The sequence below is a fragment of the Anomalospiza imberbis genome, chromosome Z (genome assembly GCF_031753505.1).
Source record: "Anomalospiza imberbis isolate Cuckoo-Finch-1a 21T00152 chromosome Z, ASM3175350v1, whole genome shotgun sequence".
In the NCBI taxonomy this organism is placed as follows: Eukaryota; Metazoa; Chordata; class Aves; order Passeriformes; family Viduidae; genus Anomalospiza; species Anomalospiza imberbis.
The window spans coordinates 12,029,235-12,044,137 of NC_089721.1; the positions used below are offsets into that span (position 1 = coordinate 12,029,235).

At 34.5% G+C, this 14,903-nt stretch overlaps 1 protein-coding gene across 2 annotated transcripts in view; it reads right to left on the reverse strand.

Moving 5' to 3' along the window:
• The window catches only part of RICTOR (RPTOR independent companion of MTOR complex 2), an 83,256-nt gene that overhangs the window by 33,227 nt on the left and 35,126 nt on the right, over positions 1-14,903 (reverse strand). For both annotated transcript variants that reach the window (XM_068175650.1, XM_068175649.1), the window contains exons 5-16: positions 13,520-13,651; positions 12,531-12,594; positions 8,641-8,767; positions 7,613-7,782; positions 7,300-7,367; positions 6,175-6,242; positions 4,761-4,843; positions 4,031-4,118; positions 3,098-3,188; positions 2,888-2,954; positions 2,699-2,779; positions 1,274-1,374 (exon numbers count right to left, since the gene is read on the reverse strand). In XM_068175650.1, coding sequence (XP_068031751.1) covers positions 1,274-1,374; positions 2,699-2,779; positions 2,888-2,954; positions 3,098-3,188; positions 4,031-4,118; positions 4,761-4,843; positions 6,175-6,242; positions 7,300-7,367; positions 7,613-7,782; positions 8,641-8,767; positions 12,531-12,594; positions 13,520-13,651 — 1,140 coding nt within the window. The remainder of the gene's footprint in view (positions 1-1,273; positions 1,375-2,698; positions 2,780-2,887; positions 2,955-3,097; positions 3,189-4,030; positions 4,119-4,760; positions 4,844-6,174; positions 6,243-7,299; positions 7,368-7,612; positions 7,783-8,640; positions 8,768-12,530; positions 12,595-13,519; positions 13,652-14,903) is intronic.

Consider the following 14,903-nt stretch of genomic DNA (forward strand, 5'->3'; position numbering starts at 1 on the left):
CCTTACTGATAACTTTTCTTCTGCTCTGCAATTACTGGTGTCTGTCACAGTTCAGAGAGGATATTCAAAAGTTTAAAGTTGATTTCCATTGTGAGATATCACAGTAGATCAACATCCTGCAGTAAAGTTGGTAGTTGAGAGCGCTAGCTTTAACTTAAGAGTAACAAAGTGTCTCTCATCAATTCCCATCCCCAACCCACCTCCCTGAAAGGGTGGCAGGGGTATCAATAGTACGCCTCCTGCTCTTATATCTAAACAGTTCAGCAACAGCATGTTTCTGTTTTCTGGGAAAAGATAGCAAGCAACTTGAATGACAGCTGACAAGGGTAAAAACAGTTAATTACAAAATAGTAGTAGCAGAAAAAAAACCCACCTATTGAGCAAATAAAAATAAGGAAGTTTAAAAAAGAGGAGTTAAGTCTATCTTTCTTCCCCATAAACAAAAATTGTAATAGTGTAGGAGAGTGCTTTTATTTTATTTTCAAATACCTTTAGATTTGGTCACTTATTTAAATTATTTAAATTTAATATGTAACACAGAGTATAATTTTTCAGACTATAAAACAGTGTAGAGTCCTAACCAATGCCAAAATCCTCAAACAAAAAACAGTATTCTAAAAAATCAGTTTCTTTCAACAGAAATTGGAATTCTTACTACTCTATCAGGTGTGTCCAGAAATGCCAACAAGGACAACAATTCCAGGTAATGCATAAGCATCTATCTTCTCCTCTTTATCCTTTCTTTCACCCCACCACTCTGGCCATGTGAAACATCCTCTCCTGAAATTTCAGATATGCCTTTTTTGAAAACTAGTGCTGTCATGGCATAGCAAAGTCTTCCACTGACATATAAGAAACCTTCAAAACCAAAAAACAGAAGAGCACTACCCTTTCAGAAAGTACTCTATGAGCAGCATTTATCATTTCACACTAGCAGTTCAGAAAAATGCTGCAATTTATGACTGACAACACAATGAAAGAAAGAACATTATATTATATATCAGAGTACTGATCTGACAAGACAGATCAGAAATGGCAAGAGTTCTTAACAAATACATTTTTACAAGTGAAAGAAACCTCAACACACTCAAATTTGTCTTCTACAAAGAAAACCAACTAAGAACAAAAAGCTGAAGAAATACATATTAAAGACATGTGAATTAAAAAAATTATTTGACTTCTTCAATTAGGAAGTTTCAATTCTGTAAAGTACCCAGAAGATGGCATTTTGTGACAGAATTTTATGCTTTCAAATGTAACATATAATTCTTACTGTCTTTTCTCTTTCATGATGTCAAAAGATGCTGCCATATTCATCAGTGTTGGTAAGCAGTGCAAGTGATGGCTATGAGAATGAGGAAGAATTGTGTTTGCCTACAAAAAAACCCAACAAAATGCCAGTTAGAATAACTTATTACAATTATTTCATCCATCTTTTTAGGATCAACATTTCAAGAATCTACCACTTTTCACAAGATTTTCACAAATTTATGACAACAAAATTACATTTTACTTAATGTCAGAGCATAATTACACACCATTTTGAATTTGTGATCTAACAAATCAACCTGAATTACACTAGAAAGTAACTTGAAAAAATTTTGGAGTTTTATAATACATATTGTTTCCATTGGAGTTTCAGTTGCAATATGCAAAAACTTGCAAAGCAGCAGATGTGCTTATGCCATGTACATAAAAGTTCTAAAAAACCCTAAAATCAGAAATCCAATTAAAGCTGATGATTTCTACTAAAGCTTTTACGCGCAAAAAAACAGTATTTATTAATATAACATTCTAAATTACTAGACATTTAACTGCTTTTAATAAATGCAGTTCTGCAAATATTTTTAGAAACTAAAGAACACAAAGAGATTACTTACATTTCCAAACACTAAATAAAAGATAAGTATTTTTTTCAGTTTTTGAGAAACAGTAGCCATATATGATTAACAGATCATCCCTCAGAAAATCAAAAAATATCTGTGCTTTACAGCATACTCCAGTGTGACTTAACAATCACAACCATTCAAAAGTATTCAGGAAACCAGAAAAATAGCATATAATATTATAAAAAGTGAAGGCTGAAATGTAGTACTAGAGTGTTTATGAAAATAGTATCATCATCTCAGTACAAGATTAGTTTAAGAGAGAGAAGATACTGTAAGAGCTGTCTTAGGTCCACAGAAGTGGAATGAAGCTGAAGTTTCCCTGCAGCAGGAGCACTCCACCAAGATGGAATTCCCTAATGAGTAACATCAAGTATGAAAATCATATCAAGCTGAATATGAAAAAATCTTCATCTGTCCTCCCTCTGAGGCAGAAAGCTAAATACACTTGGTCAGAGGCCTACTGACCATCATTCTAAGAAAAGCAAAAATTAGCAATGGTCCTTTTCCCAAACACAGTTACTGATGGGTGTGTTTGAAGGGTTCTAGTTTAAAAATACAACTGCTGCTACAGCAAGAAAGTGAGAATCAGACCTACAGACAGCCTTGGAGCAGAACCCCTAGCACATTAAATACCTTCCAAACAGTCTTCCTATTGAATTATACTGGTTTTAATATATGAAGTGCCAGAAGATGTAATGTGAAATTAATCCACTATTCAGATGAAAACAACATGTTTCAAGCTTGGAATACAAGTGAATGCTATAATAGCAAATATCTATTTATAAGTAGTTACATGAAGTGGTATTTACCATGTGCAAAAGTTCTCCCAAAAGGATAGTAGCTCTGACAGATACATGGTCATCGCTACTTGTGATGACTTCAACCAGACCCTACAGAAAGCAAAAAAATATTACAACATTTAATGTATAACATCTTACTTGAACTCTTGCGGGGAAAAAAGTAGCAAGCATCTACTAAAACTGAAAGTCATTAGTTACCTCTAGAAGTCCATTGGTAATAAAAGCAGACAGCACTAAAGCCAAGTAATTATCCATGAGATCAGGCCTAAAGAGAAAAAAAGTATGAAAACAGTTTAGAAAGTACATTTCTTATTGTTCCTGTAAGAAAACAAGAAATGTTTTGTCCACACTGACACAAAACAAAGAAAGAAGAATGGTTTAGGTAAGTTAAGTTCATTAAATCCTCACCTTGACCTGGCTCGATGGGGTAAAACAGTTTTAGCCTCAGCAGCTACAAAGCCATCAGAAAGTCTCCAGCAGTCTTGAAACCTGCCTGGATCTAGAACAAGAAAATATGGGCAATGGTAATTATATGCTTGGCTTTTACAGTATTATTGTAATGGCAGTCAGTATGTAAATAATAATCCTTGCCCACAAATATTATTTCAGGTGGTTTCAAATTACAGAAAATTTTGTCAGAGGGCATCTCTGACAAGACATCTAATCCACAGTCCTGAACAAAGCAAGGGTACCTTGAAAACTAGGACAAAGATTGTATCTAAGTGTCAACAAAACCAGTGATATTTCCAGTCCATAAACATATTAAACATGTTTAAGAGAAAATACCATTAGCACCTAAAATGTTACAAGGTGCATCCATATATATGAGTAGCAAGTTTGCAACAAAGAATGATTTATTTACTTATAAATTAAAGAAAGCAGAGACTTCTCTTGGGTTTACAAAAGAGTAATTCTAAAGGTAAAATACTAACTTGGTTAAATTTAAAGACACAAAAAAGCATGCACTTGCCCTCAAAAAAGCAGAAGTCTAAGGACAATGGGCACAGCTAACAGACAGATAATAAATAGAGAAGACTGACTAATAACTTGTCTGTAGTATTCACTAACACATCCACAATTCTGAGAACTCCTAACAGTTCAAAGAAGTTTCATCTGTAGTGCTGACCTTACAGTCTTTTGTGTTTATGCCTAACTATGCTGATCTTTCAAATTTACACCACTTAACAGGTGATAAAGAATTTTAGACAGGACTTCAGACTTCAGAATCAATTCAGTGATAAAACAAAGGCAATTTACTGTACAAAGAATACAGCAAAAGTTTTGAATTTGTATAGGAGCATAATAGACAGAATTCTTATGTGAATTGTTTTAAATACTTACCTACACTAAGAAGTGCCTCGATAAATTCTTCTGCAATAACAGGGAGAGGAAGGCGAAATATATCGTAGAGAACTTCAAGGAGACCCCGCTACCAAAGAAAACAACACAACAAGAATTTTACAGATTTAAAAAATTGTCCCTTTTTTCACTATTAATACCAACCTTAAGATTTCTAGAATGCTAACATTGGTGCATTTGATGCAGTGTTTTTTTAACAAACGGAAATAAACTGGAGAAGAGAGGATGGGGCTTTTTTACTTTTTAGTTGTCCCTTACTGTCACTATGAATGCTGTATTAGCTACTTGGATTGCAGATTTTTAGAACAGTTACATCTGGAAACATCAACTTTTCTCTAGTAAGTTTAATTTGTGAAGAAATATTTTTTTTACCTGGAATTCAACTCTGATTATTATGCTTTAAACTTGCAACTGCAGCTACTGAAAAATTGCTTTGATTTGTAAACATAGTAAAAATTAATTTATTAACTTCTGTCTCCTCCATTTTGTCACATATACATGGTGAGCTTCCCAATTTCATAGCAACTTTTTAACAGAATTACAGATTTGAACTTTGGGGGTTAAATAAACTCAAGGATAGCTGTCCCATAACTGGAGTTTGTGTTTATTTAAAACATTTAATTGTCTAAAAGTTAAGAATAAATTATGTAGTATGTTAAGAATAAAATATGTAGTATTATTCCTATATCAGTACTAAATATTCACCACTTACCCGGATTTCCATATTTGGTATACAGAGTACCCCAATAAGAGACTGAATCCCAGAATTTCCAGGTTTGCACAGGCTGATAATACCTAGAAAACATTAAATGTATAACTGTATTCTCTCATCAACAAAAGGAAGGACACAGACACATCGTTAAATTAAACTAAGTTTGAAAACAAGCGCAAATGAAAAAAAAATTACTAATCATAAACATTTTCACCTTGATAATATCATCTCCTTCCCAGTCAATAATATTTAACAAAACTTCCAAATCACAAAACTTTATATCCTCATTAAAAAATTGTGCTACTTTTGTCCTTCTTACTGTGAACAGTACTCAAAAGTTACCTGTGAAAACAACATATGCATGGAAGAAAGGTCAGAAAGACAAAACTGTCTGTAATAAGTAACTCTTAAGCTGGAAAGGTTTTCATCATCTGAGCAGAACTGTAAGGAATTTCAATCAAAAGTTGTATCTTAACCTAACAAATTAATTTTCTTTTAGTCTTGGGTAAATTCTAACAGCTATTAGATCTAAGTGCCTGAGTGCAGGAAAATGCAGTAACACATCTATCAGAAACTGTTTTCCAGAAGTTTCTAAGTCATCATATGCTTCTTCTTCAAGCATGTCAGAACATACGAGGGACTTGAAAGATACCTGTATATTAAAATTAGGCTCAGCAATAATTGTCAGAACTTTAAAAATTACACAAATAGTGTCAAAAAACAGCGTAAGTATAGCCTGGAAAAATTCCACTCAAAATTTTGGTAAATGTTTATATTAACTGATTTAAATCTGCAAGACAGTGTCTTAACTAAAAAAAAAAAAACAAAAAAACAGAAAAAAAAAAAAAAACCCAAAAAAAAAACCCCAAAAAAAACCCCAAACAGTCCTTGAAGGAAGTACCTTCATCTTACATATTGTAATATCGCACAGAAAGGATTTAGTAAAATGAAAAAAAAACTTTTTTGATTTAGAAATGTCTTCTACATGAAAAATTGCTAACTATGTCTGTTTCCAATTTCTCTTCAGCTATGGCAAAAACAGATAAAGTATTTGCCAATATCTCTTAACACGAAGACTTCATTTACAGTGGCAGAACCATCTCAAATGCAAGTTCTTATGATATAATGTTATTTTAAACATCCTCTCAAACATTAGATTTCAAGAATGACCATCAAGATGTAATTTATAAGGCATTTTACACAGGAGGGAAAAAGCTGTGCCTTGTCAGGAGTCTAAGGAAACTCTGTATTGCATTCTCCAATTTTATAGTATCAAAACACATATTAAGTAGCATTGCAGGAAGGTATTGATAGAAATTAGAAATATCAAATGAGACAGATCCTGTGTCATTTATACTAGAAAGTAAAATCACACTTCCAATCATCCAGTTTCAAGCAAGTAAACAAATCTTACCTGCCCATGATCGAAATGCTGCCACTATTCCCATTTTACTAGCTAGGAATCGTGCTTCTCTGTCCTCTCTGCCATTGAAACAACAAATGTCACAATGCAGGCAATAATTACAAAACAAACAGTACTAAAGTATTATTATTATTAGGTAGTTAACTGAGATGGGGGACAAAATCCAGAGTAAAAGAAATATTTCATATATGCATATATGTGTACATATGTATTTACACAATGCATATGTACACACAGAAAGGGTTTAGAATTCTTGATTATTGTTACTTTTCCTCTTCCAGGGGAGTTTCCACAGGAGGATAACATCAAAAACACTCACAGGGGTCAGATGAATCACTCTGCACCTCTACTGACACTAAGTCTACATCAGAGATGTAAAGATTTGGACCTTACTCAGTTACCCAGACCTAAGCATCTACTCCCATTTGATAACTAAAAAATTCTGAATAATTCAAGTCGTAAGCCATCTCAGGAGATCTCTCACTAGTCCAAACTACTGCACAAAAATTCACCTGTTATCAGACTAGACCAGATTATAGAAACATAGACTAGCTTGGGTTGGAAGGCCTTTGCTATGACCTTTAAAGGTCATCATAGTTCAACCCCTCTGCAAGAACTCAGCAAATGCTTTTACAGTGTCCAGAGCTTTAGGAAGTATACAAGCTTCTGTAATTCAGCTTCGAATACCTGCAAAAAACCTCAAGGCTTTATCCAGCTGGGTGCTAGAAACTCAAGGCAGCAGGACCTCTCTGGATAACCTATTTTAACTCTTGATCAGCCTCATATAAAATCATCGCCACGGCCCCTTTTATCAAGTTGAAATCTTTCTTGCTTCAATTTGTCTCTGTTGCTTCTTGTCCTCCCACCTTACACCATCATGAAGGGTCCTGGCTACATCATCTTGAAAGCATTTTCATAGGTAGTAAAGAGGCTGCTATTCAGCAGAGGGTGTCCCTCAACCCTCTCCTCTCTAGGCTCAACAAGCCCTTTCAGATCTTAAATGCACTCTGGCCTATGATATTCAGCTTCTAGAAATGTAGTATTTGGAAGGAAGTACAGCTTAATTCCAATGCTATGAACATAACTGATGGCACAAGTAGCAGCACTAACACTTACTTGAGTTGTCCTTCTGCTGTGTCTGGATTATGCCTGTAGTGAAAATCTGTGTAAGGGGCTAAAATTCGCTAAACAAAAGAAAGACACGCATTATTTTCACATTAAAATACAGTTAAATCACTAGTGCCCTTTCCTCAGTCCCACTCCAAACTGCTGTATTATTTCTGCTTCATAAATCTCAGGCTTTTAGCCTAAAACATTTTCTTTTAGACACTGTGCACTAACACACGTGAAATTTGAGACAAAAGTAAAACATTTTAATGAGTAATACAGTGTTTAATTTCTGTAACTAAACAAATAAAATTGCACTCACCTCTAATTCTACATCTGCTCGCACATACTGTCGGGTCTTTGGATGATTAATGAGGTGCAAAACCGTAGTTATCAGAGCCTCGTTTATTCGGCTTAGCTGACAGTCAATCACATTTTTCAAGATGGTACTTAAACCACCCCGAAGAGCCACTACCTCAGGATTCTGAAGTGCTAGATAAAGGAAAACAAGTAATTTTGGCCAGTGATCGAAGATAAAACATTTCATAGCATATGGAAAACTTGTCATCTCTAGTATGGGTATCTTATTTGTCCTGAACACTGCTGAGGCACATGTAAAGCTTTTAATGGAACCATCTGACACTGGTAATGAATGGTGATTTTGGATTCATTTATCACACACAAAAATAGTGGTCATTCAGTTTCCAGTTGGGCCATTTCCCAATTTAACTCCCAACCAAGTTTCCATATAGTAGTTTCAGGATTTTCCCATAAAGAGTTTTTATGCTTCACTGAACTGACATAGATAAAATATTTATACTGAAATAAGAGTGTCATTTTGTTTATTTCCTTAAAACAGAAGCTTTAATCTTGAAAACAAATTGCTGAATTATTTACCACTGATTGATTTTGAAAACCTTCAAAAGTCAGCAGCCAAATGAAAGTTTAGGGAGTTAGTATAAACCACTGTCCCGATAACTACAGTACCCACCACAAAAGTTTTCAAAAATGAGGATATTTTGTAGTTCTCTGAACTGTTCTAAATTTGTCAGCATCTTGTGTAAGGAAATCTCCCTATTTCAAATCCTTAGTTTAAGAAATACCACCTGCCGTATAGAAATGTTTTTAAGGCAAACCAAAAACTGTCAAGTCTCGAAGGAAAAGATGAAAACCTGAAACCTTTGCCTATGATACATAAATAGATTTTAAGCTATTTTGGTTTATAACATAAAAAAACTAAAATCCATGAAACTGTCAACAGGAACACTTAACATCTAATTCCTTATTAAACAAATACTGTGAATGACAACCATGTCAAAACTGAACACTAATTAAGAAAAATTATCTTACCTAATTCACAGATAATGGCTATACATGCTCGAACCATTCTGTCTCTTTCTTGAAGACCATCATTTCCAACTGCTATCAAAGAATTAGTAATAGAACTGGGAAACAATGAAGCATTCACAGTGATCATCTGCCAAAAAGGAAAGAAAAAGCCTTAGAGAAATGTAAAGAAACATTTCTCGAAATACACTTACATATTCACTAGTATTCTGTTACATTCATACAGTTAGACAGACCAGTCCAGGTATTACTTGGTTGTACTGGTGAATCTTCACAACTATTTATTTTGCTCTTGAAATTTTTTCAATTTCAATTTGCTTGTCAAGTTACTTTACCATTCTCTTTGTGCTTCAGGTTTTTTATATTTTATCTTAATAAGAAAGAAATTAAAATATGTTTTTTTGCAGTGAGAATTAAAACTACCTTCATCATAGTTTTTTTTTTTCCCCAGGAATATCTTTATTGACAACATTATCCAATGACACAGAGTTGACTACAGACTCATCTACTATTAAGAGCATTGTGCACTATGGAAAGCCTCAGCTGTTAGTTTGAGACACTCAGAAATCACACCAGTTTAAGGAGCAAGATGCATTAAAGGTAAAGAAAACCATTCCTGAACAACCAATACCACCAAGTCTTCACTGTCCTCCAAGTGAGCCTTTGATTATAAAGGCTGAGCAACTGCTTGCTCACATTTTTTCAATTTGTGAAAAATAAATACACATATCCTTCTGAAACAAGAAGATCACTAAACAGATGTATTACTAAGGAGGAAGCAGGTTTTTGTCTGACTGCCTAAAAAGGGAACAGTGCAATGTTTTATAGCCCACTCAGCTGTGTCCCTTTTCTTCACTAAAAAATAAAAATGAGAAATAAAAAATAATCAATATCCATAAAACACCTAAAAATTAAAGGCTACTTTCCCATTCTTTTGCTTATCGTCTTTTTTGTTTTCAACAAAACCAGGCTTATCTTCGTAATTCTTCCAAAAATGTTTTGTACTATATCCATTTTATATCTCCCTTTGATGTGTTGTAGGTATTCGTGCAAAGACGATTAGTTTTTTACCTTTTTTTGCAGAGATGTTAAAATGAGATGGGATCAAAAATCAAAATATTGGAAGTTTTAACAAATCTATCTTTAAATGCATGTTTTTGAGAAGCTTCCTATTATACATAATGTTAATGCCAACGGAACAGGAAGCTTTATGACAGGACTTCAAAAGAAAAAAAAAACAAATTCTCTTCCACCCACATAGTCTTTCACTTTTACACTGGGAAGAAGAAAAAAGAATAAGCAAGTGCATCAATCTAGTCTAGAAATTGCAACTTGTTTGCTACTGATATTGACATGGTACTTCCTGTGAGGATACAAGCAGTTCTGCTTCACTGTCTTCTTTGCTTTGAAGACAAGAGAAGGAAAGATTTCTTGCAACACTCAATTCTGAATACATCAGTAGAATAAACAAATTTTCGTATTTACTTTGTATCTATTCTAGGTATTAAAATGCAGTTCTAAAGACCAAGACCTTTACCCACAGGTAAGGGAAAGCTACTTACAAGTAGCTATAATGAAATAAGTAATAGAGACTATGAATTTGGTCTTTTAAGACTCCTTTAGAAAAGAGGAAGAAAGAAGATGGCTCATATTGCATCTAACCCAGACTTCTGCTTTAAAAATAAAACACCCAAACAATTAAATTTAAAATAAATGTCTTATTGACTTCTATCAGATAGAAAAATGCTTCCTGAAGCAACTTCACGCCATTCTTTTCATGGCTGAAGATATTACTAAATTGTAAAACTTTGATCCGTAAATGTAGAGATGATTACAGTCAAAACAGGCAGTGAGCACTCAGCCTTCAAAAACTATTGGACATCAAGTTTAAAAAAATCAGATTTTTTAAAATCTACCTCTATACCATTTAAACCTAATATTTTTAAAACAAAGTTTGCGATTGCCTTTTAATAAAGAATTCATAAAGAAATATTACTGTTTTATATTCGTTGTTCTTCTCTATGAAAAGAAAGAAAAGACAAGGTTTTAATTGTAATGTATGCAATCCTCACAGACATTTTTACTACCTAAGAGGTTAGAGAGCTAAATCTTGAAACTGAAAATAATAGTTCTGTGATACTGGAAAAACCCAGTTCAGTTTCACAGTTAATTATCTTCTAAACAAGTTTGTTAGGTTTTTTTAATTTTATTTGCCATTTATTCTTCCCTTTTAGTCCTTTATATAATCTTTTAGGAATCCTGGCATCAAATCACTAAATCTGAGACATCTAGGGAGATGAAGACAGAAAAAGGGCAAGAGCAGAGTAACAAAAAGACAGGGTAAAAACACAGAAGGTGCTATTCAGGAAGCACATTATTCCTTGTGAGAGAATTTCTTGAGTACTGACTGCTCTATGCCAATGCATGCTGAACTGCTGTGGCCTAGACAGCACATGAGAAAGCTGTTAACTTTAGTGGTAGCAGGCTGGGTGACTTTTTGTTGGTCTGACACTCTTTCAAGAAAACAGAAAGTTATAGGTAAGTAGCAAAAGATGCTAGAAAACGCTTTCCATCAACACAGTTCTCAGCATCAAGGAACCACAAGCGTGGCTGCACAGCCTGCATTTGATGCACACACCTGGTGCACGCCAATATCCTTGCACCATGATGGAGAAAAAACACACTGAGGGTCAGCTGTATGGTTTCTTTGATGCTTCTCTTTGACCATCATTTTTCAGATAATTTCAGATCAAGTTAATGAATTTTTTTCTCTTGCTGTCTCTTCTTTCATGCAAGACAGAAGCTTTTGCTCAAGTAGAAAATGCTCAAAAAAACACAGAAATAATGAGGACAAATTTCTGACCCAAATAAAACTGATTATGGATGTGCTTTCATCTTCTGATGAGTCTACACTGAAGCTCTTCTTTCAAAGTATATTTGCTGAAAATTTTTATAATAAAAGTGCAACTTCCTCAAGGACCTGTTCCTTTATACTGGGGCTTTTTTGTTTGTTTTTGGCTTGTTTGGGTTTGGAGGTAGCCCTGTTTAATATTTAAAACTCTCTTTTTTGGCATAACTGTTAATCAAGTACATTGTATCTTCTGTGAGACAGAAAATATATTTAGGTAGATTTAAAACACAAAAAGAGATTTAACACAGACAGTATGTTTGGGAAATCATTCTTCAACTACTTCAAACTTTACTCCAGTCTTTGGTAGTTTCTGTAAGAATATGAGAACAATAAAGAAGAGTGAAGTCCAGCACAAAGGCAGGATATTATGTTTCCTGAATACATTTGGTACCTCTATATGCCAATTTCCCTGGGATAAACTTGAAAATGCAGCCACCATACATTCAAATCTCACATCCATGGGTACACAGTACAGTAACCATCATAGACTAAACACGTTATCATTGAGTATCTGTGAGAAAATCCTGTGGATAGCATCAACTGCCACAAACAAAGCAGTAAGGCTATAAGCATTCCTTGAATGATCACTTCAGTGACAATTTGCCTCTGTTCTCACATGGCAGAAAATATCCCAATCTCTGACTCACAGATGCTTAAACAAACTATACAATAAAGCAGTCATAATTTCAATATTAAAACTTAATGTTTTTGTGCTCTTGCATTCACTCTTGGATAAGTGTTTCTCAAACTTTGCCCAGTAAGCATGATTTTTCTAGCACACTTGAGATTCTAAATGGTAAAACTGTAAAATCAAAGCAATTCCCTTCACTACATTTTTTGGTCTTTTAAATTATCAGCTATATTACATGATAAAAGTAAAGCAAGGAATTAGAGACTGTGAAAAAGAATTGTTAATGAAGACAACCAGGAGTCAGCACAATTGAGTGGCACAGCAGATACAACCATACATAGGAGATTTTACCTTTCTGACTAATCGAAGTGCTTGTGTTCTTTCTACTTCATTACTCTGCTGTATGTCAATGCACCTAAATTAAGTTAAAAAAACACATTTTGTGACTTTCACCTTACCTGTTAACAACTCATGTTAATATTTATGCATATGAATACAAAAGAAAAAGAACTGACTTATGGCTTAAAAACTACACTTTTCAGCAAATATACTCATTATGATACATCAGTTAGGTTTGGTTTATATTTTCTCAACTATTTAAGTCATTAAAATGTTCTCAAATATAAAATGGCAAAGCATAATGCTTCAACAATTATTTTCCAAGGTAGCTGCATTTGTCATTTGCAAATGAGACCACACCAAATATTTGTAATGTGTCACATCAACACACCTTGAGTGTTCTAGTGTTTGAGATCAGAAAAGTCCTTTTGCTCCATAAAAGTTGAACAGCACACTAAAACTACATGCGTATATTTATAAACAGAAATTCACACACATCTGTATCAGCATGTTAAATAAAAAATTTCATTACAGGAAGCACTAGAAATGCTATTGTTTACATCTATTCATCATGCTGATTGTATTATCTCACTGTTGGCTTGCCCTTTCCTATTCTTCTGTGGCGTCATTGATTATATTTAGACTACACATTCTTGGACATCAACTATCACAGCAATGTGATAATACAAAGAATCAAACAATTCCCATACAAAAACTTAAAGACATGAAAATTATTATTATTTCAACCTTATTAATTTATAGTTAATGGCATTTCTGACTAAAAGTAGAAATTATTTGGATTACTTGTAACATATATTAGGACAGTACTTTATTTGGATTAGCTAGTGTGATGAAATATTCTGTTGAAGAAAAACATATTTTACGAAACTACTTACTTAAAACATAAGAGAATATGAAAACACTTCTCTCCTGTATCAACCATGAAAAGACAAGTGATTTAGAACATTAAAACTTACAACAAGAAGAAAGAGAAAAATTACCTGGCTATCAAATAATCCACTTTCAACTTTAGCACCTTCTGGAGAATACTGGAGTCTCGAATAAGATAGCGGAGGGCTCGCAATCCTGCTGCTCGCACCTCTTTTGCTTCATTTAGCAAAGCTAACCTCAGACTACAATGAAGAAAACAAGAGGGACAAACAACTATTAGACAGCAGGTAGACATCACCATCTGACATGCACCTATTACTCACTCATTTAAGACAAAAAATATGATTTTTAAAAATAAATGTTCTGAACTAATTTTCTGACTTTCAGGTCTTCTCATGTGCAACCTAGAAGGCAAGCCCTCATCTTGGTCAGCAGATGTAAACAATATATTAATCTTAAAAAGCCACAAATGAATTTTTCCCCCAAATAACAGCTTGTACATCCATGAAATGACATAGAACGAAAACCTCTACACAAGCTGTTATTTGACAAAACAGCTAAGCATATTAGTCCAAGAAAATTAAGAGGTAGAATAAGGTAGGTAAGAAAAAATGAGATATGGAAGAACTCTAGAAACTGAGTTAGAAAGCATGAGGTAGCACACTGTCCTTCTGAAGGCCCTCAATATATTTGTCCCTCTTCCTCAACCACAGGCAGGATGTGGTAGGAATCCTCAACCTCACAGTGACATTTTCTAATACAATTTTTCACTGGACATCTAAGAATGTAAATACTTCAGTCACTGAGACTGAATTTCTACTTCTAAAAAGGGTTTATTTTCTTCTTTCCTTATTCTATGGTTGTCCTACAAGGTAATCAGCTAGTCCCAGGCAAAAAATCTTCAGAATTTTTAGGTGAATACCTGGCCAGGGTAAGTCACTATAACAGGAGCCTACTCCCAGGTGATACCTAGACCAAGTAGACTGCTATACCATTTGCAATAAAGATGAACTGATTATTACTTTCAGCACCAAATAGGGAACTGTTCCAAGACCATCTTTCCTGTAATATGAATATACTACCCACGCTGCTTTGGATGCAGCCCAGGACACAGATTTCTGGGCTTGCAAGACTGGACGTGGGACTGCTGACTCATGTCCAGCCTCTCATCCAGCAGGACCCCCAAGTCCTTCTCAGCAGGGCTGTTCTCAATCAGTTCAAACCCAGCCTGTGTTGATACTGAATGTATTCTTGATACCACAGATCTCTGAGTCCAACTCCTAGCCCTGCACAGGACATTCCCAAGGATCACACCACGTGCCTGAGAGCATTGTCCAAACACTTCTTGAACTCTGCCAGGCTTGGGGATGTGACCACTGCCCTCAGAAGCCTGTTTTGCTGTCCAACAACCCTCTGGGTAAAGAACCTTTTCCTGATATCCAGCCTAAACCTCCCCTAACACACCTTCAGGCCATGCTCTCGGTCCTGTCACTG